At 45.0% G+C, this 26,176-nt stretch overlaps 1 protein-coding gene across 2 annotated transcripts in view; it reads right to left on the bottom strand.

Annotated features, from left to right (window-relative positions):
* Window positions 1-16,501: 16,501 nt before the first annotated feature.
* The window catches only part of RUNX2 (RUNX family transcription factor 2), a 169,325-nt gene continuing 159,650 nt past the window's right edge, over window positions 16,502-26,176 (bottom strand). For both annotated transcript variants that reach the window (XM_088667085.1, XM_088667086.1), the window contains one exon: window positions 16,502-17,383. In XM_088667085.1, the coding sequence (XP_088523211.1) occupies window positions 16,695-17,383 (689 nt within the window). In that variant the 3' untranslated portion in view covers window positions 16,502-16,694. The remainder of the gene's footprint in view (window positions 17,384-26,176) is intronic.

Below are 26,176 nucleotides of genomic sequence, written 5' to 3'. Positions count from 1 at the left end.
GGCCAGTTGTTGCTCAATGTCTTCATAAACAACTTGGATGAAGGTATTGAGGGGATGCTCATCCAATTTGCTGATGACACCAAACTGGGAGGGGTAGCTAATGCCACAAAAGACAGAATCAGGAATCAATATGACCTTAACAGACTGAAGAACTGGGCACAAGCTAACAAAATGAATTTCAGTAGGGAGAAATGGAAGGTTCTGCACATAGACAGGAAGAACCAGATGCACAAATATGGTGTCAGGAATGTGGCCCCCTGGAGCGCAGGGGATGAGTTAGACCAGGGGTCCTCAAACTACGGTCTGAGGGCCACATCCGGCCTGCCAAGGTTCTGGATCCAGCCCACCCGTCAGTTGCAGAACCCACCACTGACTCCCTCCCTCGAAGTCTGAGGAAGGGCAACAAAGTGGGCAGGCGACTTCAGTACCACTTACTGAGCACGTTCGGCTGGACCTGCGCATGCTCAGCATCCCTTGGCCAGGGAGGAGAGTGGACCAGTGCTGCTCCAAGTTGCAACTCAGGCCAGCACCAGGCACTTCCTCCTCCCTCTCCTGCTGTGGCATCAGCGGAGGCCCTGGCCCAGCCCGGCCACTCTTGGCTCCCAGGAGGACCGGGGTGGAGCTGCAAGGAGCAGCAACAGCTGCGCAATGCCCAGGCCAAGTCAGCATCAGCTGGAGACGAAGTGTGGCGGTGACAGCAGGTCAACGGGAGGGGGGGGCAGACAGAGAGCCCCACGCTCTGCCTTCCTTCCTTCCCACTCAGAAAGCCTGCAAATAACATTCTGGTAGGGGGGAAAGAAAGTTTGCAGGGGTGGAGAGGCAAGGAGGTCTCTCCTCCCCTATGATGGCAGCTGCCTCGCATGGCCTGGAGGGAGGCATCAGTCAGCCTAGCAGACCAGACCTCCTTCCACCTTCCCGAGGAGGAGGATCCGGGCCACGGCTCCACATCTCCTCAGCTCTCGCCGCCGCACATTCATTTGCCTCTGTGCAGCTGGGAGCCTGGAGGAGCCTAGCCAGGGGGAGGGGAGGCTGCTTTGCTGGGCTTAGTGCTGCTGCTAGGTGATCCAGCCTCCTTCCCGGCTGCGAGTGCGAGAGAGCCCTCCCCTCCCCTCCCTCCCTCCCTCCCTCCCTCCGAGCTCCCCACCTTGCAGTAGCCAGATCCCCCCCACCGGCACTCCGGATCCTCTCCGCTCCTCTGTTCTTCCCATCCCTGGATCCGGACACATGGAACTGCTGTGCGTGGAGGGGGTAATCTGGGCCAAGCAGGATCCGCAGCTGCTAAGGGACCGCCGGATCCTGCAGAACCTCCTGAGTCAGGAAGAACACTATAGCTCCCGGGTCTCCTATTTCCAATGCGTGCAGAAGGAGATCCAGCCCTACATGTGGAAGATGTTGGCTTCTTGGATGTTACAGGTCTGTGCTGGGATCCCCCCTCCCCGTCATGCCCTGTGTTGTCCCTTCCGCTCAAAGGATCAGATCCCTGCTTGCACAACACCCTGTCCCCCTCCCGCCTCTTCTTGCTCTTTTCCCCACCACCTGAGAACCCTTTCCCTATTTCTCCATCCTGAGTTTCTTCTCTCTCCCTTCCTCCTTCCTCTCTCCCTTCCTTTGCTTATTCAGGTCTGCTTTCTGTCTTGGGCTGTTCCCTCCTGTTGCTGACGCTGTTCATACGGGAACCCTGATTTACCTTAGTCAGATAAAGCTCACAATACAACTTAAATATGAACAGCAACATAGGCTTTAGTTTGAGGAAGTTGTTAACAGGCGCAGCACTTTCCAGGATCACCTCCAAAAGTAACACATTAAAAGTAACCTCCAAAAGCATACGCTAGCCTGCTCTTTTTTATGTACATTACAAATAATATTTTGTAAAAATAATAAAAACAATTCTACACACTCTCTCTCTCACACACAGTATGTTTGTGCATATGTATGTGTCATAATCTAAATGTGTCATTAATCAACATAAACTTATAAAAAATTGTTCATTTTAAAAATTGTATTGTTTTTCCTGTTTTTTGTGCACTACAAATAAAATATGTGCAGTGTGCATAGGAATTCGTTCATATTTTTTTTCTAACTATATTGTCCGGCCCCCGACAGTGTCTGAGGGACAGTGAACCGGCCCCCTGTTTAAAAAGTTTGGGGACCCCTGAGTTAGACTCAGAGAGTGAACTAGGGACCGGCTCTGCAGATGACAACTGCCTGTCAGAATCGAGAGAGGGCAGTTTGACCCCTATTTTTGGAGAAGACTCTATTAGCTCTCCAGGAGAGGAAGAACTGGAAGGCAACAAAAGCATTGCTAGGCAATCAGCACATAAGCAGTGGTCTGAGTCTGGGTTGAGTGAGAGTGAGGAGGCGGGGAGGTCAGTCTCTCAGTCCCAAATCCAAGTGTATCTTTGTATTCATCAGTGTATCTGATGAAGTGTGCATGCACACGAAAGCTCATACCAAAATAAAAACTTAGTTGGTCTTTAAGGTGCTACTGAAGGAATTTTTTTATTTTGTTTCGACTCGGACCAACACGGCTACCTACCTGTAATTAATCTTTTGGTTAGCCATATTGAATCTATTCTTCCCCCAGATTTCTTAGCATCAGAGTAGTGCGTGATATCTTTTGCCATAGGATTTTTAGTTCTCCAGGTGTCATATAATTCAAAATTCTCAGATAATTGAAAAAATGAAAGTGGCAATTTACCTGAGTTATTAATTCTATCTCGTTGTGTTCTATTCATTTCCATAGAAATCACACCATTCATGTCGTTGTTGTTTAGTCGTTTAGTCGTGTCCGACTCTTCGTGACCCCATGGACCATAGCACGCCAGGCACTCCTGTCTTGCACTGCCTCCCGTAGTTTGGTCAAACTCATGTTCGTAGCTTCGAGAACACTGTCCAACCATCTTGTCCTCTGTCGTCCCCTTCTCCTAGTGCCCTCAATCTTTCCCAACATCAGGGTCTTTTCCAAGGATTCTTCTCTTCTCATGAGGTGGCCAAAGTATTGGAGCCTCAGCTTCACGATCTGTCCTTCCAGGGAGCACTCAGGGCTGATTTCCTTAAGAATGGATAGGTTTGATCTTCTAGCAGTCCATGGGACTCTCAAGAGTCTCCTCCAGCACCATAATTCAAAAGCATCAATTCTTCGGCGATCAGCCTTCTTTATGGTCCAGCTCTCACTTCCATACATCACTACTGGGAAAACCATAGCTTTAACTATACGGACCTTTGTCAGCAAGGTGATGTCTCTGCTTTTTAAGATGCTGTCTAGGTTTGTCATTGCTTTTCTCCCAAGAAGCAGGCGTCTTTTAATTTCGTGACTGCTGCCTCCATTTCTTCCCCTTCTATTTGCCAGGAGGTGATGGGACCAGTGGCCATGATCTTGGTTTTTTTGATGTTGAGCTTCAGACCATATTTTGCGCTCTCCTCTTTCACCCTCATTAAAAGGTTCTTTAATTCCTCCTCGCTTTCTGCCATCAAGGTTGTGTCATCTGCATATCTGAGGTTGTTGATATTTCTTCCGGCAATCTTAATTCCGGCTTGGGATTCATCTAGTCCAGCCTTTCGCATGATGAATTCTGCATATAAGTTAAATAAGCAGGGAGACAATATACAACCTTGTCGTACTCCTTTCCCAATTTTGAACCAATCAGTTGTTCCATATCCAGTTCTAACTGTAGCTTCTTGTCCCACATAGAGATTTCTCAGGAGACAGATGAGGTGATCAGGCACTCCCATTTCTTTAAGAACTTGCCATAGTTTGCTGTGGTCGACACAGTCAAAGGCTTTTGCATAGTCAATGAAGCAGAAGTAGACGTTTTTCTGGAACTCTCTAGCTTTCTCCATAATCCAGCGCATGTTTGCTATTTGGTCTCTGGTTCCTCTGCCTTTTCGAAATCCAGCTTGCACTTCTGGGAGTTCTCGGTCCACATACTGCCTAAGCCTGCCTTGTAGAATTTTAAGCATAACCTTGCTAGCGTGTGAAATGAGCGCAATTGTGCGGTAGTTGGAGCATTCTTTGGCACTGCCCTTCTTTGGGATTGGGATGTAGACTGATCTTCTCCAATCCTCTGGCCATTGCTGAGTTTTCCAAACTTGCTGGCATATTGGGTGTAGCACCTTAACAGCATCATCTTTTAAAATTTTAAATAGTTCAGCTGGAATATCATCACTTCCACTGGCCTTGTTATTAGCAGTGCTTTCTAAGGCCCATTTGACTTCACTCTCCAAGATGTCTGGCTCAAGGTCAGCAACCACACTACCTGGGGTGTACGAGACCTCCATATCTTTCTGGTATAATTCCTCTGTGTATTCTTGCCACCTCTTCTTGATGTCTTCTGCTTCTGTTAGGTCCTTACCACTTTTGTCCTTGATTATGGTAATCTTTGTACGAAATGTTCCTTTCATATCTCCAATTTTCTTGAACAGATCTCTGGTTTTCCCCATTCTATTGTTTTCCTCTATTTCTTTGCATTGCTCATTTAAGAAGACCCTCTTGTCTCTCCTTGCTGTTTTTTGGAAATCTGCATTCAGTTTCCTGTATCTTTCCCTATCTCCCTTGCATTTTGCTTGCCTCCTCTCCTCCGCTATTTGTAAGGCCTCGTTGGACAGCCATTTTGCTTTCTTGCATTTCCTTTTCCTTGGGATGGTTTTCGTTGCTGCCTCCTGTATAATGTTACGTGCCTCCATCCATAGTTCTTCAGGCACTCTGTCCACCAAATCTAAATCCTTAAACCTGTTCCTCACTTCCACTGTGTATTCATAAGGGATTTGATTCAGATTGTATCTTACTGGCCCAGTGGTTTTTCCTACTTTCTTCAGTTTAAGCTGGAATTTTGCTATAAGAAGCTGATGATCTGAGTTACAGTCAGCTCCAGGTCTTGTTTTTGCTGACTGTATAGAGCTTCTCCATCTTTGGCTGCAGAGAATATAATCAATCTGATTTCGATGCTGCCCATTTGGTGATATCCATGTGTAGAGTCGTCTCTTGTGTTGTTGGAAGAGAGTGTTTGTGATGACCAGCTTGTTCTCTTGACAGAACTCTATTAGCCTTTGCCCTGCTTCATTTTGAACTCCAAGGCCAAACTTGCCAGTTGTTCCTTTTATCTCTTGATTCCCTACTTTAGCATTCCAATCCCCTGTAATGAGAAGAACATCCTTCTTTGGTGTCATTTCTAGAAGGTGTTGTAGGTCTTCATAGAATTGGTCAATTTCACTTTCTTCAGCACCGGTAGTTGGTGCATAAACTTGGATTACTGTGATGTTAAAAGGTCTGCCTAGGATTCGTATCGAGATCATTCTGTCATTTTTGAGATTGCATCCCATTACAGCTTTTGCCACTCTTTTGTTGACTATGAGGGCCACTCCATTTCTTCTACAGGATTCCTGCCCACAGTAGTAGATATGATAGTCACCCGAACTGAATTCACCCATTCCCTTCCATTTTAGTTCACTGATGCCCAGGATGTCGATATTTATTATTGTCATCTCATTTTTGACCACATCCAGCTTACCTCTATTCATGGTTCTTACGTTCCAGGTTCCTATGCAATATTTTTCTTTACAGCATCGGACTTTCCTTTCGCTTCCAGGCATATCCGCAACTGAGCGTCCTTTCGGCTTTGGCCCAGCCGCTTCATCAGCTCTGAATCTACTTGTACTTGTCCTCCGCTCTTCCTCAGTAGCATGTTGGACGCCTTCCGACCTGAGGGGCTCATCTTCCAGCGTCATAACTTTTATATGCCTGTTGTCTTTGTCCATGGAGTTTTCTTGGCAGGGATACTGGAGTGGCTTGCCAGTTCCTTCTCCAGGTGGATCACATTTAGTCAAAACTCTCCACTATGACCTGTCCATCTTGGGTGGCCCTGCATGGCATAGCTCATAGCTTCTCTGAGTTATTCAAGCCCCTTCGCCACGACAAGGCATTGATCCATGAAGGGGAGAAGTGTTTGGATAGAATCAAAAGGCAACACAAGGGCAGAAGGGGAAAGGCTGAAGTCTGGCGTCCTTCCTGTTGTGGGAAAAGCGAAACTTCAAACTGACCAACAAACATTATTGCAAGCAGCCAAGATGCCAGGCTCTGGATGTGTCTTTTTGTAAATAAACCTGTATAAAAACTGCCAGAGAGCCAATTACTTCTTATTGGAGCTTGCTTGTCTGCTAGAGATCATTACTGTATTGGCCCAAATATAAGCCGCACCTGAATATAAACGGCACCTTTAAAATTCGGGGGGGGGGGGAGAGAATACCTGAATAAATGTGTCCCTAAGTCGATCCTGAAATGTAGTTTCTCCCAAGGGGCGTTTCAGTAGTTTCCCTGTGGGCTTCTTGGATGCAGCACCAGAGGAAGCTGGTAAGAGACATCTTCCTCTTCCCTGCTCCTGTTTCCCCCAAATTAAGAGTGGCAGCAGCAGCAGCCAGACATGTGGGGCAGGAAAAAGGGGTTTGGAGGGTGGGAAGGAAGGAAGGAAGGAAGGAAGGAAGGAAGGAAGGAAGGAAGGAAGGAAGGAAGGAAGGGGGGGCACCCATCACTGCTTCACAACCTTAGGACACATTCACATTGAACAAACACAGATACCTGTGCCTTCAAAACATGAAAAACTGTTGTGCTTAAAATACTCATGTTGGCTTCAGGGCAAGTCCCATGGTCTGCAACTGCCCTGTGCTCGGGATAGCAGTGGGAGCGGCAGGCAGGCTGCGCACCATGGCTTGCACCTTAACTTTTCACTGTCAGAATTTTTGGGGAAAGTGTGGCTTATATTTGGGCCAATACGGTACATATAGGATGGGGGACACCTGGCTTATTTGTGGTACATGTGAAAAGGATTTAGGCATCTTGGTGCACCACAAGCTCTACATGAGTCAACATTGTGATGCAGCAAAAAATGCTAACACTATTTTAGGCTGCATCATGTCCCGATCAAGGGAAGTAATAGTCCCACTCTATTCTGCCTTGGCCAGACCAAACCTGGAGTCCTGTGTCCAGTTCTGGGCACCACAATTTAAGAAGGATGTTGACAAGCTGGAACATGTGCAGAAGAGGGCAACTAGGATGATCAAGGAGCCTAGCCTTATGAGGAACGGTTGAAGGAGCTGGGAAAAGAGGAGAGTGAGAGGAGATATGATAGCCATCTTCAAATATCCCATATGGAGGATGGAGCAAGCTTGTTTTCTCCTGCTCTGGAAGATAGGACTCAAACCAATGGCTTCAAGATGCAGGAAAGGAGATTTCAATGAAACATTAAAAAAAAAAACTTTCTGACAATAAGAGCTGTTTGACACTGGAACAGACTCCCACACGAGGTTGTGGGTTCTCCTTCTTTGGAGGTTTCCAGCAGAGGTTGGGTGGCCATCTGCCATCGATGCTTTAGCTGAGATTCCTGCATTGCAGGGGGTTGGACTAGATTGGGGTCCCTTCCAGCTCCAAGATTCTATGACCCATAAGGTCCCCCACATTCAAAACATAGCCCTTCAAAGCATCCCTCCACCCAGCCATTTCCAGCCCCATAACCAGGCATGTAACGAAGCCCTTTGCAAGGTGGGCACTGGACCTAGCAGCAAGAAAGCCCCATAGATGATTACGGCTAAGTATACGTACACCAATGGCATATGTTTGATCCTTCCACTTCCATTAGGAAGCATTATGCACAGTGACAAAGGTGAGTCTACATTTCTACATTGTATTTGCATTCCCAGGGTCGAATCCTGGCCTCCATCACATTAAAGGCAAGGCCACAAAACCAGCTTCTCATGTGTTGTGTTTCACACAAAATAACAGAACTGGTAGGGACGGGGAAGACATTTAAATGTGAACCTACTTAATTCACATTGGAACAAACTCCCTTGCGAGGTTGTGGACTCTTCTTCCTTGAAGGTTTTTTAAGGTTGGATGGCATTCTGTCATGGATTCTTTCACTGAGTTTCCTGCATTGCAGGGGGTTGGACTAGATGACTCTCAGGGTTCCTTTCCAACAGAATGAATTGATGATTCTATGAAATTCTCACATCTCCAAATTTACAATGCAATCCTCTAGGAGAGTAATGCACGCACTAGTATAAGGTGTGCATAATAATGCATTTATTGATTAAAATAACACAAAAATTGATTATGTTTGGGAAAACTGATTTGCAAAAATGTAACTATTGGGCAAAACTGCATACATATAGTTTAGGAGAGATTCACACTGAAATGCTGAGGAATTTTCATGAAGAACTTTTTTAATTTAAAAAAAATAACAAACTCGTTGAAAATATGGAGAACCAAACTTACTGGTAACAGTGGAAAATTGAGAAACTGAAATGGGCAGATTCACCAGCAGCACGTTTTAGGGGGAACTCACTGGAACTCAGTACTGGCACCTCCCAGGTGGGTGCCATTGTCATTCTAAGAAGAAAAGGGAGGCATTCTTGGTGAGTTCCAGCACCTCTTTTTCTAGAAAAATAGCACTGTTCACCATTCCCTAGGAATTGGGATCTTAAATCTCAGCATGCAATGTAGACCAACTCATCTGGGACACCACAGAATTGCAAAAGGATTTTATTTTGTTTTATTTATTTTATTTTATCGGGATGAGGGGCAGATAAATTATCTACTCGCCTTTGCTTGGATCTGATCTCTTCAGGAACTCTTTGCCTCTTCTGTTATATAAAGATAAGAGTTGAAGTTTGGCCCTGAGGATGCAGAGACTGCAATACTCTCGTGTGGGTGGTCTAACCACTTGTCAGACCTCTGAAACTTGAGAGACAAGAAGAAGAAGAAGAAGAAGAAGAAGAAGAAGAAGAAGAAGAAGAAGAAGAAGAAGAAGAAGAAGAGGAGGAGGAGGAGGAGGAGGAGGAGTTTGGATTTGATATCCCGCGAAGGAGTCTCAAAGTGGCTAACATTCTCCTTTCCCTTCCTCCCCCACAACAAACACTCTGTGAGGTGAGTGGGGCTGAGAGACTTCAGAGAAGTGTGACTAACCCAAGGTCACCCAGCAGCTGCTTGTGGAGGAGCGGGGAAGCGAACCCAGTTCACCAGGTTACAAGTCCACCGCTCTTAACCACTACACCACACTTGGCCTGGGTTCTGATGAAGGCATGCAAGACATATGACTTTGTAGGCTGAGGGAAGACTTGACAGGCACACCTGCAGGCTCTATCTGCACTAACAAATGAAAACACACTGCAGAGCCCCTTAGCCCAAGTAAGGAGCCTGCTTCCTGGCTTCATGCGCTGCTAGTTTCCAGCAATGCTAATGCTAGAGGAAAGTGTCCCCAGGCAACGGATTCTGTTGATTGTAAACCTGTGATTCTTTTGTCACCTTCTTGAGTTGCAGTCAACTGTACCATATATAGGCCTCTTGTCACCTAAGCTGTTATGGGTAGTTGAGTGGCACATTAAGCAAAGGCATCGTAAATTTTAATGTTTTCAGAAACTAAGGCTGAGCAAGAAAGGAAAGGCACATAAACTCTACCCGTCTTTAGTGGTTTTATATGATTCTTTACATTTTCTTCCAAGGCAGCATGCTTAGGACTGCAAGGTTTGGGCATAGCCTCTCAGTGCTGATTTCAGAGTTCAAATGTGCTTGTGAAACTCCTCCAGTCTCTGATGTCCACCTGTGCCTGGCATGGGCTTCTGTTTACACTAATTATTGCATAATATTAGTATTCCCATCCTCCAAGTTGCTCAGAGTTTTGTGCATTTTCACCCATCCTGGGAGATAGAGCTTCAGGTCAAGGACATGGTGCAGCAGAGATTTCTCCGCTCTGCTGTACAAGCTCAGAACAGGAATAGAGGACTACATTCTCAGAAGCAACATGTGTGCTCCTGATGGCTTGGATTCATTTCTGCCATTTGGTTTTGCTGACAATGGGGACTTGAGCTGGTATGTGAAACTCAAAGCAACGTTCCTTCTGTTTGCTTTGCAGAGGGCAGTTGAGGGAGGACTGGTCGCTCCCTTTCCCAAGAACATGCCCCATCCTTCAGCAAATTAAGCTGCAGATAAAGTCAGAACAGGAGGTCAGGCTGCTTTTTCTGATCAGTTGTCATTTCTGTTAATGCCTTAAACTCCTGGGTGTGGGGGAGGAATTTTCCCATATTAATTGCACAATGGTTTACATAGCAGTTTCCTGTTTGTTTGTTTGTTTGTTTGTTTGTTTGTTTTCTTCTTAACCCACCGGCTTGCGTTACTCCTTCTTCAACCCCCCCCCTTTATGATGCAGTTTCCCATTGTGGGTCTACCGCCTTTTTTGTCCCCAAAAAACCTGTGTGACTTTGGCAGAAAATCAGTAATTCCAGCTTTTCTTTACTTGGGGATGTAATAAAGGAAAAAGCTTAAAGTGCAGGAGAAATGGTGGAAACTCTAACAGCCTGTCAGTACAAACTTACGACAGGATAAAATGTCCGTACCAAACAACCAAAAGCAGGTCACCTCACAATTCAGAACTATGTGAATGTTGACTAATTTTTGACTATTGCTAAAATAGAACATGAGTTTGACCAAACTGCGGGAGGCAGTGCAAGACAGGAGTGCCTGGCGTGCTATGGTCCATGGGGTCACGAAGAGTCAGACACGACTAAACAACTAAACAACAACAAAATAGAGAGACTGGGGTTGAGGGTTCCCAGGTTGAAGAATTGGGGGTTTTGCCTGCTTTTGATGGCCTTGCCTTCCTTCTGAAGGAGCAGGCTCTCATTCTGGGTCCCAGGTAGCTTTCATGGCAAAGAGCTTTGCACCCTTTTCTGGACTTGGCCAATGAGATTCATGTGCTAGTAATCTCCATTTATACTTAAATACTTATTTAAAAACCTATCTTAGCCCAAGATACTACTAGGGCTGCCACAAGTCTGGAACCTCCCGGACATAGCCAGAATCTGACAGTCGTAAACAGTGACCAGGTGAAAATTGCTGAAATGTCTGGGAAAGTGGACAGAACTAGAAAAGCTCAACAACTTTTGTGTCTGGATATTCACTTTTGAAATATGACAACCCTAACTACTACATATTTATAAATGTAGGTTGAACTGAAATGTGTATTAGCTTACTCCTTTTGGTAGTTCTTTTGAGCCAAGAACTGTATTGGAAAATTTGGAGAAGTGGGCAATCTGTATTAGTCCAGGAGATGTGGCTTCACTCTGTTCTCTTCTTCCCCCTCTCTCTCCACCATCCCCTGGGTCAGTTGTGTCTTGCAGGTCACAGAGCCAAGTGGGATATACCCTTTCTTTATTTGCTTGGGATTGGGGAACTTTATTTGCTAAGTTTCCATTCTTTCTTTCATTGGCAAGCCTGCCATACTCACACACACACACACAAAACACCTCTCTGCTAACCAATGACTGAAGGAATTTTCACTCCTGTGGGAAGATCAAAATAGACTCCGCGAGCTGAAATAGAGGGAAAACTTCCTTTTCGTCTGGAGAGAGTTTCCAGCTGGCATTTGTAACTGTGGAATGAACTTCCTGTTTCTTCGTGACTTCTTTGTTCTGAGAGAACATATGGCTGACTCTAGTTTTGAAATATGGTTATCAAAGGACTGCTGGATTTCACGTAAGGCTATAGCACCCTGCAAGCCATAAACCATCTAAGGCCACGCTGGGAGATTGGGAACTTTGCCAAATTAAACTTTAGTTCTACAAGTTTTATGCTTTTGTCGTTATTGGTTTCTGCCCTTTTCTTTTAAATGCCATGTACTGCAAACTCTTATTTTCTTACGCGAATGACTTTTTGCTGTTAAACTGCATGCTTTTCCTTGTAGGTTCTGACTCTACCTTCTTACTCACTGGAGAGTTAAGGAGTTCTTCTGACTCTTTTAAAATATGGGAATAGTAAGGTATCATCAATGGGCTGTGGGAATAAAAATGGAATGATGCCACCAAGCTCAAAAGGTTGCCCATCACTGTTCTACAATCTCAGGATTGTAAGGGGGGGGGGGAATAGGCACTTTTAGAATAGGCACTTGCAATACAGTGTTGCTACTAGATGGGGGGGAGCACAAACTAATGAGGAAATGTGGAGAAGTAAACTTTATACTATGGTACCTCGACATCCGAATGACTCGACTTCCGAAGGTTTCGACTGTGCAGCGTTCTGTGTGCGCGTTCTGCGCCTGCGCAGAAACGGCGTGTGCAGTCTGCGCATGCGCAGAACAGGTGCTTCGACAACCGAAGACTTTGACTTACGAAGAGCGTCGTGGAACGGATCATCTTCATAAGTCAAGGTACCACTGTACTGGAAAAACGAGGAACCAAATGACAGATTCATCCATCCCTAATCCTGACAAATGTAAATTTGTAAAATTTAAATGTTGCATACTAATTTTAACAGCCTCTTTGTGTGTTCATTTATCATTCCTTTTCATTTTAAAAACAAAAGAAATATTCATTCTGAGATCCTTCTGCTGCTTGAGGCTCTTCATGTGACCTGCTTCCCAATTAATATTTGATTTGCCAGCCTGTTCACACAGGGGCTTCTGGGGACGCCATGAGGTGGCCTGTGGCAGCTGCCTCAGGCGGTAGGATCCTACTGGGGTCCAGAGGTGACATGTCCTGTCACCGCACCCACTGCTGAAGACGCAGGCTTGGGGGTGAACTGGTCACCGAGACCCCCTGCAAAATGGCTCTTGATGAAGTGCCCATTGAGAGTGGCAGCACTTTGATAGGAGCCCACAGGCCTTGCCACCATTTTGGAGGGGGCCTCAGCAGCCACTTCCTTGCCAAACCACATGCTGGCCATGAGAGGTTGGGTGAGCCAAGTAAAAGCTGTGTGTGGTTATGGGGCTGGGGGAGGGAATATGCCAATTGCTCTTTTTAGCAACCAAAGGTAAGCAGCGCAATGAACTGAGCTGCTGAGACGTACTTGGGCTCACTGTTGCTGCACCACCAGCTGAAGCCTCAAGGCCCCACTGGGGAGGGAAGTGAAGGCTTGTGTCCAAGAAAGTTATACGCCATCACAGCAGACCCATTAAAGTTAATGAACCTAAGCTAGTAATGTGCGTTAATTTCTGTGGCTCTGCTCTGAGTTAATTCATAGAATCATAGAGTTGGAAGAGACCACAAAGGCCACCCAGTCCAACCCAGTGCCAAGCAGGAAACACCATCAAAGCATTCCTGACAGATGGCCGCCAAGCCTCCGCTTAAAGACCTCCAAAGAAGGAGACTCCACCACACTCCTTGGCAGCAAATTCCACTGTCGAACAGCTCTTACTGTCAGGAAGTTCTTCCTAATGTTTAGGTGGAAGCTTCTTTCTTGTACTGTAGTTTGAATCCATTGCTCCATGTCCGCTTCTCTGGAGCAGCAGTAAACAACCTTTCTCCCTCCTCCATATCACATCCTTTAATATATTTGAACATGGCTTTCATATCACCCCTTAACCTTCTCTTCCCCAGGCTAAACATACCCAGCTCCCTAAGCCGTTCCTCATGAGGCATCGTTTCCAGGCCTTTGACCATTTTGGATGCCCTCTTCTGGACACGTTCCAGCTTGTCAGTATCTTTCTTGAACTGTGGTGCCCAGAACTGGACACAGTACTCCAGGTGAGGTCTGACCAGAGCAGAATACAGTGGTACTATTACTTCCCTTGATCTAGACGCTATACTCCCAGGGCCGTCTTAAGCACATCCAGTGCCGTGACGCAAAGATCCCTCTGGCATCCCCAGGCCCAGCTGTAGGGGTAGTCTTGGTGGTGTGGGGCGCCAGGGCACCGGGCCGGCAGGTGGGCGCTGCGCGGCAAAGCCGCGCAGAAGCCATGCTGTGCACTGCACCTGCCCACCAGGGCGGGGGCGCCGGAGCGATCTCCGTGCCACGGCGCCACGGCGCCCGACCTGCTTGAGACGGCCCTGCCTGTCCTCTGGGGTATTAGCCACCCCTCCCAATTTGGTGTCATCTGCAAACTTGCTCAGGGTGCCCTCAAGGCCATCATCCAACTCACTGATAAAGATGTTGAATAAGACTGGGCCCAAGTCAGAACCCTGTGGCACCCCACTAGTCACTTCTCTCCAGGATGAAGAGGAGCCATTGATGAGCACCCTTTGGGTTCGGTCAGTCAGCCAGTTACAAATCCATTGAATGGTAGCATTGTCTAGCCCGCATTTTACCAGGCGTTCCTTTCTAGGTGCTCACAGAACGTTTACTTAATGATCTGCTCTAGAATCTTTCCTGGTAGAATATAGGGACAACATTTGCCCTCTTCCAGTCTGCTGGGACTTCGCCTGTTCTCCAGGAATTCTCAAAGATTACTGCCAGTGGTTCGGAAATCACCTCTGCCAGTTCTTTTAATACTCTTGGGTGTAGTTCATCTGGTACTACCTTCTTACTTGTTCTGGGCTGTGTTTCCCCTGCTGAATCATCTGCTCCATATTCTTCAGGTCGGGCATTGTTTTCTTTTTTGGAGAAGACTGAGGCAAAGAAGGCATTGAGGAGTTCTGCCCTTTCTCTGTCCCCTGTTCACATTTCACCATCTTCTCCTCTAAGTGACCCCACTGTTTCCTTGTTCTTCCTTTTGCTACGGACATACTCATAAAAGCCCTTTTTGTTGCTTTTAACCTCTCTAGTAATTCATGCTAGACGCACCTAGGGGTGGGGGAGAAATTTGGTTAGGTACACTAGTAGAAACAAACCTACCAGATCCACACTTTCTGAAGCCATACATGAACTGAAAGACAGCCATCATTTGAAATGTGTCCACCTCTGAATTTTACAGCACAATTCCCAAACCAAGTAATGTATACCCCCCCCAAAAAAGTACACCTGGAGGTGAAATGTACATTTAAATGCTTATTTATGTGAAAATAACATCACGAGTTCTAATAGGGGAAACTGGTTTGCAAAAATGTGTATATTAGACAAAATTGCATGCAAGCATGTGTTCCTTGACTATGAGAGCCACTACATTTCTTCTACGGGATTCTTGCCCACAGTAGTAGATATGATGGTCATCCGAACATACTTTGGCCACCTCATGAGAAGACTCCCTGGAAAAGACCCTGATGTTGGGAAAGATGGAGGGCACAAGGAGAAGGGGACAACAGAGGACGAGATGGTTGGACAGTGTTCTGGAAGCTATGAACATGAGTTTGACCAAACTGCGGGAGGCAGTGCAAGACAGGAGTGCCTGGCGTGCTCTGGTCCATGGGGTTACCAAGAGTCGGACATGACAAAATGACTAAACAACAACAACATGTGTTCCTTAGGATACACTCAAATGCTGATGGATTTTTATGGGGACCTTAAAAACCCCTCAAACGAATGTGGAGACTAGAAAACTGAGAAACAGAGAAAAACTGAAGTTGACAGATTGGACTTTCCTTAGTTGTTGGTTATGCTAGCCTCCATTATGTTTCCCCAGGTTTTATTCTCTGGGAAAAGCTGCTTTTCACAAAACTGGGTTTGCTACCCATTCATATATTCTTCTGTTAAGATTCCTGTATGTTTATGTTTGTATATGGCAGAACATCAAGTGTCCCTTGGTGAACTTAGACGTGGCGCTGCCTCCCTTTTTGCCTCATGCCACTGTAACGTTTAGCAAATATGTAACCCCATGGAAAAAGCACACCAGTTTATTTTGGGTGCCCACCAAGCCATTTGGACAAACTGAGCTGTGTTATAATTTAGGATTAGAAGATACCGTAAAGATACTTTCAACGTTACTACATAATGTTGTCCATAAATTTCAGCCAGTACCTACAGACATCTAAATACACTTTTTATTGGGTTTATTTAAAAATAGGGTGCACTCATTCAGTGTAGCCAATCCCAGTAGCTTTGGGTCTGGGTCTTCAGCCTTTTCTGGTTCTATGTCCATGACTGAAGGGGCTGTTGTCAACGTGGTCAGGGAATCTTTTACAACCGTTGGCTAACTCCACAAAGACCATTAGAAGGACTCTTCCTGTATTTCAGTGTAAGCCCTGAAGAGTGCGATCAAGAGCTGTAATATGGATATTAATGGCACTACACAAGTTACGGATAAATAATAAAAAATTAACTCATTGAAGTGCAATACCTTCACACCTACATTCACTGTGAGCAGTGGGGTGAGCAGTTTTAACTGTGAGAGGACCCCTTTGCAACCAGCCATGGGGTCTGGGGAAACACTGTTCTCTTCCTCAGTGGGGTTCTTTCACAACAGACCGCTACACCTTTGCAACATCTGTGCTACTGACTCACAAACTTGGGAATTGTTGAAATATAATTTATATACCGACTTCCCAACCTAACCTTCTATGGCGTTCTTAGTAGTCCTAGCTAAGCTCCATGTTAGTTTATTAACCCACCCTACTGTTCTCCTTGTTGTCCCACCTTGTAACACCCTTGAACTGTGATTGCAGAGAAAACCTTCTATATCCATAAGTCTCCTTCACTGGACTGGAATTTACACCATCACCTTTTCTTGTGGACAAGTAACAAAAACCCACCCCTAGAGGAGTCCACTTAAGCTAGTGGGGCATGTTCAATCTGAACAAACTCTTCATAGTGAATGCTTTGGGGTTTTGCTTTTGTAAAGATGGAAAGAAAGAGAAATACTACAAGTAACAGATACAGACTTTATAGATGTTGATACAGTTTTCACATCTGCATTCCAACAGAAGTGAGAAAAGAAGTTGAGGAAGCAAGGACGTCACCATGACCATTACATCTCTTTCAAACTCTCTCACACATATATTATTTGCTTTCCCAATTAAAGTATGTGGCAGACTGTCCAAGGAAAAGGCCTGGAAGAGTTCCTCTCTCACAAGCCTGGCGTATTGGTAGACTCCTGCTGGGATGCTAAGGCTGAGGCAAGCTGGCTAAGAGCCCTTGCAATGACAGAAAGGTGGTTGTTCATGGTCTTCAGCTGTGCCAGGATCTCCCCTAGAGTTGCAGGGGCCTGTTCAGAAGGCAGGGGAATGGCCGGAAAGGACAGTGGCGGTGAGAAAACGGATTCAGGAGGCTGCTGCTTGATGAACCCTGCCTGGCCATTTCCTCCTTCGCTAAGGGCAGGCAGATAGGTGCTTCCACTCCTCTTCATAGGCTCCGTCCCTGTGGGTGGCTGCTCTTCCTCCTTCCCCCGCTTTGTGCTGGTCATCACTGAAGCGAGGTATGGAAGCCAGTCAATAAGGTGAGGACCAGGGCTAGGTGGGGAGCAAAGGCTCGCTTGCAGAGCTGAAGCAGAGGCAGCTGGTGGCGCAGTGCAATGAAGCCCGGGATTCGGGGAGGAGGTGGAAGCAGAGGCTGGGTTCAGCGTGGCAGAAGCTGTTGTTCGCAGTGGCATTTCAGAATTCAGGGCCATGGTGCAGGTGGACAGTGGGGGTGAAAACATGGAGGCCTCGCAGCCATAGGGAGGGGATGGTGAGGGAGGAGCTGTGAGAGTTGCAGGATCTCCAGAAGATGATGGTGAGGCAGTGGCAGAGGGGGTCTCGGGGGTGCAAGGTTCTGAGTCTGTAAGAGAAACAACAATAACCATGCAGGAAAAACCAATAATGACCATGCAGTATAAACAGAGGTGGGGGGGGGTGCCATTGGCTGGATGGAAATAGAAAATCTGTGGTGTATGTTCCTAATATCCTAGCCTATATCTTTCTAGTTCCATTCCCCTTCCCTTAAATGCCCTTCTTGCTAAATTCCTTGTTGCTAAAAAGGACTGCAACAGCTTATCAGAACTAGGAATAGATGGGCGAGTCTATATATGGTCTGTTTCAGTCTTGCATGTTTTCATTCTATCCCATTTATGCATTAATATAAGATTTATTAAAATAAATTATGTGTCTGCAATTTAAAACACACTTTATTTTAAAATACTAATTTTATGTTGTTGTTTTTACTTTTTAGGGTCAAGAACCAAATTCTAAAATGTGTACAAAATTGAAAGGATAATTATATTCTGATCCATAGGAAGGTGTGAATTTAGTCACTTCACTTAAAAATTGTCCCTCTCCCAGCAGATGGAAGGCTCTTCCTCACCTCTACCCTCATTAAATGCTGATTAGAAAGTTGAACGTCACACCTTTAGGTGGAGAGGAATGAAAAGAAGAGGGTGCCACTGTGAGGGGACGTGGTGTGACCAGAATGAAGAAATCCTGCACTTCTGAATTTGCCGTTACTCTACTGTGTAAAGCAAATACTGTATAAGGAAAGCACATAGCCCCAAGGAATCCTTACCTCACATTTTCAAATATAACCCTACAAGTTTCTAGCTATGCAAAACCCTCCTAGGATTCAGGTTCACTGACTTTTCCTTGTTTTGTGCCCCATCTATGGTTTGGAACCTGGTGGTTGAAATATAGAAATTTTACTATTTCTCTTCCTTTGCATATTCTTTTTCAAGGCCTGGCATTGCTGTGAACACCATTAATCCATTGCACAATGAAGCAGATAAGCTGGACTTGTTTGGACCAGGCTAGGCCATCAGCTTCCATTTGACTAATCCAACCATTCTGGGCACAGGCAATATGCAAAAGTGTCCAGTAGAAATTGGCAAAAAGTGGATAAAGGGTAGAAATCAAAAGAAAAAAGAGAGCAAGGGGCAGAATTGAGAAGAAGGGGCAGGACAAGCCACTTAAAAATAATAACTGATTTAACCAAACTGTAATTTGAAGAATGATAGGAAGAGCAACAAGTCCCTTATGCTGAAAGGGTTAATTTGTTGTGTGCTGTTCTTAACTTATCCTGATAGGTTGAAAAGCTGGTCCTTTGCACTCCAAACCAGCACAGAGGCAGGAATCCCAGTTCCAACAAAGGCATAGTGAACCACACACTATTGGATTTGGTTCATCCATCTCTAAAAGCAGCCTTCTGCCTGAATTTTAACTCTTGATCTGTTGGGAGTTAATGTTTTGGTCTGCCTGCTTTCATTGCATCATTAATTTTATCTAGCCTGAAGTGAAATCACCTACAGCTGTAGTCTGTGCATATCCACGAATGAGCTCTGGCAGAAAGAGGCCCTTGCATAAAATGTTGGGAGCTGGGACCTACTGTGGACTTGCCATATTGACAGTAGCAATGCACAAATACAGGAATAGAGGTTTTTTCGTTATTGTGGCTCATTTCTAATACAACACAATCATTTTGGAACACACACACACACACAAATACGTACATTAATTTGCATATCTTACTGTATGGTTAGTAAGAATCATCAAACAAATGTGCCTGCAAGCATTAAACTGAGTAACTCTGCTCACTCTACAAAGCTTATTGCACACAAAGTAGGAGGTGCTCACAAACAGGTGTCTGATGCTTCTTCTTCTTCTTCTTCTTAAGTTCAAAGCTCAAGGTCACTGTTCTAAAACTGTCATGACAGCTACCAGGAAACTGTGTTGGCCTGAGAGAAATAAGCAAAGACTATCATCTATTTTCAGTACCCCTTTCTAACTGCTGCAACTGAAGGTACCACTGCGGACTGCAAAAGGGGTAGTAGAGGCCCAGGCAGAGGGTTCCCAATTCATGTCCAGTTCTGCAGACACAGGAGACAGTGATTGCTGCAGAGAAGCCATATAGGAACTTATGTTCTTTTTCTATGCTACTAGCAGCAAAGTCCAGTAGAAGCCTGTCACAGTGACACAGTTACCCTTTTGGGTGAGAGGCATTGCCCTGCAGCCAGGGGCTCTTCAGCTTATCCTTCTGCTTTCCCCTGGAGAAACCTGTTGTTCACCACTGAATCAGAACAAATGTCAGTAGACCTTTTGGAGGTGTGATTTCTAGGTGGCAGTTGTAGACGAGCCCTGAGTCTTGATGAAGCATTATTCCTAGTGAGCCCTTGTGGAAGGACTGCCATCAGTTGTTAAACTAACTAACTATATAAAAATTTCTCCAACAGCCACTGTGGCTGCTCCACTTGTCCAGGTAAGTTCCCCCACGCACCAAAAAAACCTCCTCAACATTTCCCCCCATCCCTGCCCCCCAACTATGGCGGACACATAACAAAAACTACTGTAGAGATATCAACCTTTTCATAAGTGGGGGGTCCATGGCTTGACTTTTGAAAAATCAGTGTCATCCAGGAACAGTTTGCTGTGCTGCCACCCTGTCTGCTGCCTTACCCCCCCCAAAGGGTATTGGGCAAATGGCCACTGTTATTGGGTCCGGCGGGGGACTTTTTTAAAGAGTAGCTTCACCACCTGCTCTTTAAGGGCAGTTGGCACCACCCCATCATGCAGTGATGTGCACAAAACACCCTCTCCCCCCCCCCCCAGCTGGGGAAGGCTGGGGAAGATAAACCAACTTATGTAGCCAGGAAGGGAAAGGGATGAATGGATGAGATTTCTTCCATATGCAAAAAGATGGATCAAAAACCATCCGGCACACCCAGGAGAGTGTTTTCTTGGTCTGCTGGCACAAATTCCCCCCTCCTCACCATTCTGCCAATAGTTATGGCAAACTCCAGTCAGTGCCACCATTTCAGATTCCAGAACGAGAAGTTAACAGATTTAAGGAACCAGTCGATGGGGGAGCTTATGAACCCACCTGTCACTCAATAAGTTTGGCCTCCAAGTGCTTCTACCCCCTGCATTGATACTGAAAGCAAAATATAAGCTTGTGAACCCCATGCTGCCCTTTTAGGGGTCAAAATGTCTCCCAAATTGTGCAAGGATTAAGTGTTATCCACAAGAATGCTGTTTGCTGTTGAACATCTATTCTATCCATATGATTGATTTCCTTCACCACTGTCTAGTCTGGCTGAAGGTGATTCCTTCTAAATGAAGATACCCAAGTCCACTAAAAACACAATCTTTTTCAGATTACCTTGAGCAAGGTGACCGGCTGTTGTTTTATGGAAAGTGTATTGCAGCTCAAGACTACATCCCACCTAACAATCCTGTCTGAATTATACCCTTAGGCATATACGAGGCCACCACAGAGAATTTCTGCATGATCTTAGGAAATATTTCTAGGAGGAGAGAGTAAAAATCAAGTTGCTTAAAATAAGAATCAGAATATGAGCTCAGGTATCCTATGGAGTAAGAAGGAAAAAGACAACTCCATTTTAGTGACCACCATTATTGAAGCAGCAGCCAAACCCCTGATTCAATTTATTCTTATTTTTATTTATTTATTTATTTATTTATTTGTACCCCACTCATCTGGCTGGGTTTCCCCAGCCACTCTGGGCGGCTTCCAACAAAAATTTAAAATACATTAAAATATCACACATTTAAAATTTCCCTGAACAGAAAATCTGAAAGAAAAAGCAATGACTCAACATGGAAATGTTTTCTGCTAACTAATTCTATGAAAGACATTTTATAAAGTGATGTATAAGAGAGATCCATAGAGCAGAGGTCAAGCTGGGCAAATTTTATTTTATTTTTATTTAAAATAAGAATGTACAGAACATGTTGCCTAAAGTGTGTTATGTGGAACATGAGGTGAGACTAGGATTGCTCATCAAGTCCGTCTAGGATTGAGTTTGCTTTTAGGTTTGCTGCAAACAAATTACTTGCCTCTGCCGCTTGAACTCTTAGTCACATATCAGCCAACTAACCAGCTATTCACATTTCATTACAATGTTGTGCCTAAACAAATAAGACATGAGATCAAATTTAAAAAATGACAAGCTCCGATATGTGCTCAGAGTTTGCACACAACATTCAGGCTGGTTTCTGGTTTGGATGCATCTCTAAAAGAACTTCCTATTTATCAAAGAAAGGCAAACACCTTGCGAGGCCTGGCTCTAATAGAAGTTTCTCCATTTTCATTGCTTTACCACACTGCCTGAAGAGTAGCAGGGAAGAGTCATTTTGACAGTTGGAGAGGAATATTTAACTGCCTCAGGGTCACCTCTCTTGAAAAAGGATGGCTGCCTGATTAAATCTATGAAATGATACAGCTGTAATAAGGTATCATTCTGCCTTTAACAAGGCCTGGGAGTCAGGAGCTTGGCCAGCTGGGCACTCTTTCAAACTCCCAAGGTCAGAAAAAGTCGGGACACCACCAGGAATGTGAGGAGAGACAGTCTGGCGATGGGGAAGAACTGAGGTGCAACTTTCTATTCCCATAAATGAGTCAACAGATAGATGAGGTCAGCACTGGGTTTTAAAGAAGGATACATTAGAGAATAGGATTGCCAGACTCAATAGAGGACAGGACTTCTGTGCCTTTAATTGCCCTGCTCTCTTTTGAGTCTGGAAACCTTAAACAAAATTAAACAAAGGGTCTGCTGGTTTCTCTTTAAGGTTTCCAGGCTCAAAAGAGAGCAGGGCAATTAAAGGCACTGAAGTCCTGTCCTCTATTGAGTCTGGCAACCCTATTAGAGAAGGCAAGAAATAATGGATATTGCCCTGTATCTGATTATATATAGATATACAGTTGTACCCTGGTTTTCAAACAGATTGCATTCCGGGAGTCAAAGGAACCATTCAAAAGCCAAAGCGCAGCTTCTGATTGGCTGCAGGAGCGTCCTGCAGCCAATAGGAAGCCGCAGAAGCCGTGCTGGACATTCGGCTTTCGAAAATCGTTCGAAAACTGGAACATTTGGGAGCCGATTTGTTTGGGAGCCAAGGTGTTCAGCGTTTGGCTTCCCAGGTACCAGTGTGTGTGTGTGTGTGTGCGTGTATGTGTGTGTGTGTGCGTGTGTGTGTACAGTGGTACCTTGGTTTAAGTACACAATTGGTTCCGGAAGTCCGTACTTAACCTGAAGCGTACTTAACCTGAAGCGAACTTTCCCATTGAAAGTAATGGAAAGTGGATTAATCCGTTCCAGGCGGGTCTGCGGAGTACTTGAACTGAAAGTACTCAAACCGAAGCGTACTTAAACCGAGGTATGACTGTGTGTATATATATATATATATATATATATATATATATATATATGATATTCTTGTAAATTAAAGAATATCAGATTCCATGATATTCTTGTAAAGAAGCTGGTAAAATGCGAGCTAAAAAATGCTACCATTCAGTGAATTTGTAACTGGCTGACTGACCGAACCCAAAGGGTGCTCATCAATGGCTCCTCCTCATCCTGGAGAGTAGTGACTAGTGGGGTGCCACAGGGTTCTGCTTTGGGCCCAGTCTTATTCAACATCTTCATCAATGACTTGGATGATGGGCTTGAGGGCATCCTGAGCAAGTTTGCAGATGACACCAAATTGGGAGGGGTGGATAATACCCCAGAGGACAGGATCACACTTCAAAATGACCTTAACAGATTAGAGAACTGGGCCAAAGCAAACAAGATGAATTTTAACAAGGAGAAATGTAAAGTACTACACTTGGGCAAAAAAAAAAAATGAAAGGCACAAATACAGGATGGGGGACACCTGGCTTGAGAGCAGTACATGTGAAAAGGATCTAGGAGTCTTGGTAGACCACAAACTTGACATGAGTCAGCAGTGTGATGCAGCAGCTAAAAAAGCCAATGCAATTCTGGGCTGTATCAATAGGAGTATAGCATCTAGATCAAGGGAAGTAATAGTACCACAGTATTCTGCTCTGGTCAGACCTCACCTGGAGTACTGTGTCCAGTTCTGGGCACCGCAGTTCAATAAGGATACTGACAAGCTGGAACGTGTCCAGAAGAGGGCAACCAAAATGGTCAAAGGCCTGGAAACGATGCCTTATGAGGAACAGCTTAGGGAGCTGGATATGTTTACCCTGGAGAAGAGAAGTTAAGGGGTGATATGATAGCCATGTTCAAATATATAAAAGGATACCATATAGAGGAGGGTGAAAGGTTGTTTTCTGCTGCTCCAGAGAAGCGGACACGGAGCAATGGATTCAAACTACAAGAAAGAAGATTCCACCTAAACATTAGGAAGAACTTCCTGACAGTAAGAGCTGTTCGGCAGTGGAATTTGCTACCAATGAGTGTGGTGGAGTCTCCTTCTTTGGAGGTCTTTAAGCAGGGGCTTGACAGGCATATGTCAAGAATGCTTTGATGGTGTTTCCTGCTTGGCAGGGGGTTGGACTGGATGGCCCTTGTGGTCTCTTCCAACTCTATGATTCTATATACTATACACATACACACATATACATACACTTACATATATACATACATACATACAGAGAGAGAGAGAGAGAGAGAGAGAGAGAGAGAATTGAATATATATGTATGATTTTCACTGTACACTATCAGTCACCCAGGGGACTTTAGGAATTAACAAACATTCCCTACATTCCCAAGGATGCAGGAACAGTGGTAAATAGATGGGCAAATAAAGGGGCAGGCAAAGGGGCTGACTCAAAACACTTGAGTCAGGGGGGCAGCTCCACCCCACCCCACATGCTGCCCCTTCCCTCTCAAGGACACAGAATAGAAAACAGCACAGCTGAACTGGTGAATTTTGAAGGATAAACTGCATGCAGGCTGACCAAATCTGAGGGCCTTGAGTGCTCATGCGGACTCGCCCCAAGCTTGAAGCCTGCCAGCAGCATTCAGGCACAAGTATTGTTTGGTACAACTACCCCCTTCATGTGGGAACTGTATACAGTGCACAGTGATGGTAGCAGCTTAAGAAAATGATCTGCTACATCCACAGAAATTGTGGGGACCGTTTGCCAAGTCCCAGGTGGAATATATAAAAATAATAATAATAAATTGTCCAGTAGCACCTTAGAGACCAACTATTTCAACTGCATCAGACCAACACGGCTGCCTACCTGAATCTAGATCCCAGGTGGAAGCTGCTCTGTGAGTGCTGCCTGACTTTGAGCCCACACTAGTCCCTGCCCATGCCCAATGGGTTTGTAGAAAGGCTGTAGCAATTGTCAAAGGATCCTGTAATATTATTTGCAATAATGCAATGAACTAACAGCACAGCCTGAATGGACTTGGGAAAATGATATCATGCTAACTAACACTTGAGGCACACATTTAAAGGTAAAGGTAAAGGTAAAGGGACCTGACCATTAGGTCCAGTTGCGGATGACTCTGGGGTTGCGACGCTCATCTCACTTTACTGGCCGAGGGAGCCGGCGTACAGCTTCCAGGTCATGTGGCCAGCATGACAAAGCTGCTTCTGGCGAACCAGAGCAGCACACAGAAACGCCGTTTACCTTCCCGTCGGAGTGGTACCTGTTTATCTACTTGCACTTTGACATGCTTTCAAACTGCTAGGTTGGCAGCAGCAGGGACCAAGCAACGGGAGCTCACCCCATCGTGGGGATTTGAACTGCTGACCTTCCGATCGGCAAGCCCTAGGCTCTGTGGTTTTACTGTGGGGCTTTCCACACAAAACAGTTTCTTTTAAATGATATGAGAAAACTGATAAAATAGATTTATATCTATCCACAAATCTGCCACATGCTCACCTAGATTATTCTATCAAAAACCTTTTCCTAACAAGCCCTTTGTGGAGATTGGTTTTTTTAAAGCTATTGCCCAATGAAACTATTTTTAGAAGAAATAATGTCTTCCAAGTTTTAAAAACAAAGTTTTGCCGGAAATTTACTGATCCATCCCCCTAATTATGATGGCTCTAAAGGAGGCCAGAGGGTATTCTGTTGCTATTAAAATAAACAAAAACCTCAAAGGAAAAACCCACAATAAAATTATTTTATAAAATATAGCATAAAGCTGCAACACAAGACAACATAATCTAGGATTTTTTTAGATGAAAGTAGGATCCTCACATTGTCCCTTCCCAATGAGCCCTCTTCTTTATTACATTTCCCTACTTGTGCTTTAAAAATTCATGCAAGCAAAGTGGTCAAAAAATAGCTGATGTTCCAAGTCTCTATAATGGAAGCAGAGGGAAACATGAAACCCATATCAAGCAATTTTATTTGGTCTTCTCTAGAGTTCATGTGACATCTCTTCTGGTTTTTCTGATGTTCTGATACATTTTCTAGCTGCACTTAAAAATGTAGAGAGTGAAAAAAAAGCTCCACAGAGCACCAGATGTCTCACAAGTAGCATCCACCAATCTTGTAACATCCCAACTGTTATGTACTGAACTAGGACATAGCTGCCAAGTTTTCCCTTTTTTCGCGAGGAAGCCTATTCAGCATAAGGGGAAAATCCCTTTAAAAAAGGGATAACTTGGCAGCTATGAACTAGGATCCTAGAACAATAGGCACGTAGGATCCTAGAACGCAACAACCGGATTGGCCTGCAGGTGCAGCCCAATCAGGTCCCAGGAGGAAGTTAATCAACCTGTTAGGTCGGGAGGATCCTGGAATGCAACAACTGATTGGCCTGCAGGGGCAGCCCAATCAGGCTCCAGAAAGGAAGCAGAGTCAGCCAATCACATGGGCATAGCTGCCAAGTTTTCCCTTTTCTTGTGAGGAAGCCTC

The sequence above is a fragment of the Zootoca vivipara genome, chromosome 3, assembly GCF_965207765.1.
Source record: "Zootoca vivipara chromosome 3, rZooViv2.hap1.1, whole genome shotgun sequence".
Classification (NCBI taxonomy): domain Eukaryota; kingdom Metazoa; phylum Chordata; class Lepidosauria; order Squamata; family Lacertidae; genus Zootoca; species Zootoca vivipara.
Note: the sequence above shows the minus strand (reverse complement) of the source record. Positions and strands in the feature narration are given on the sequence as shown.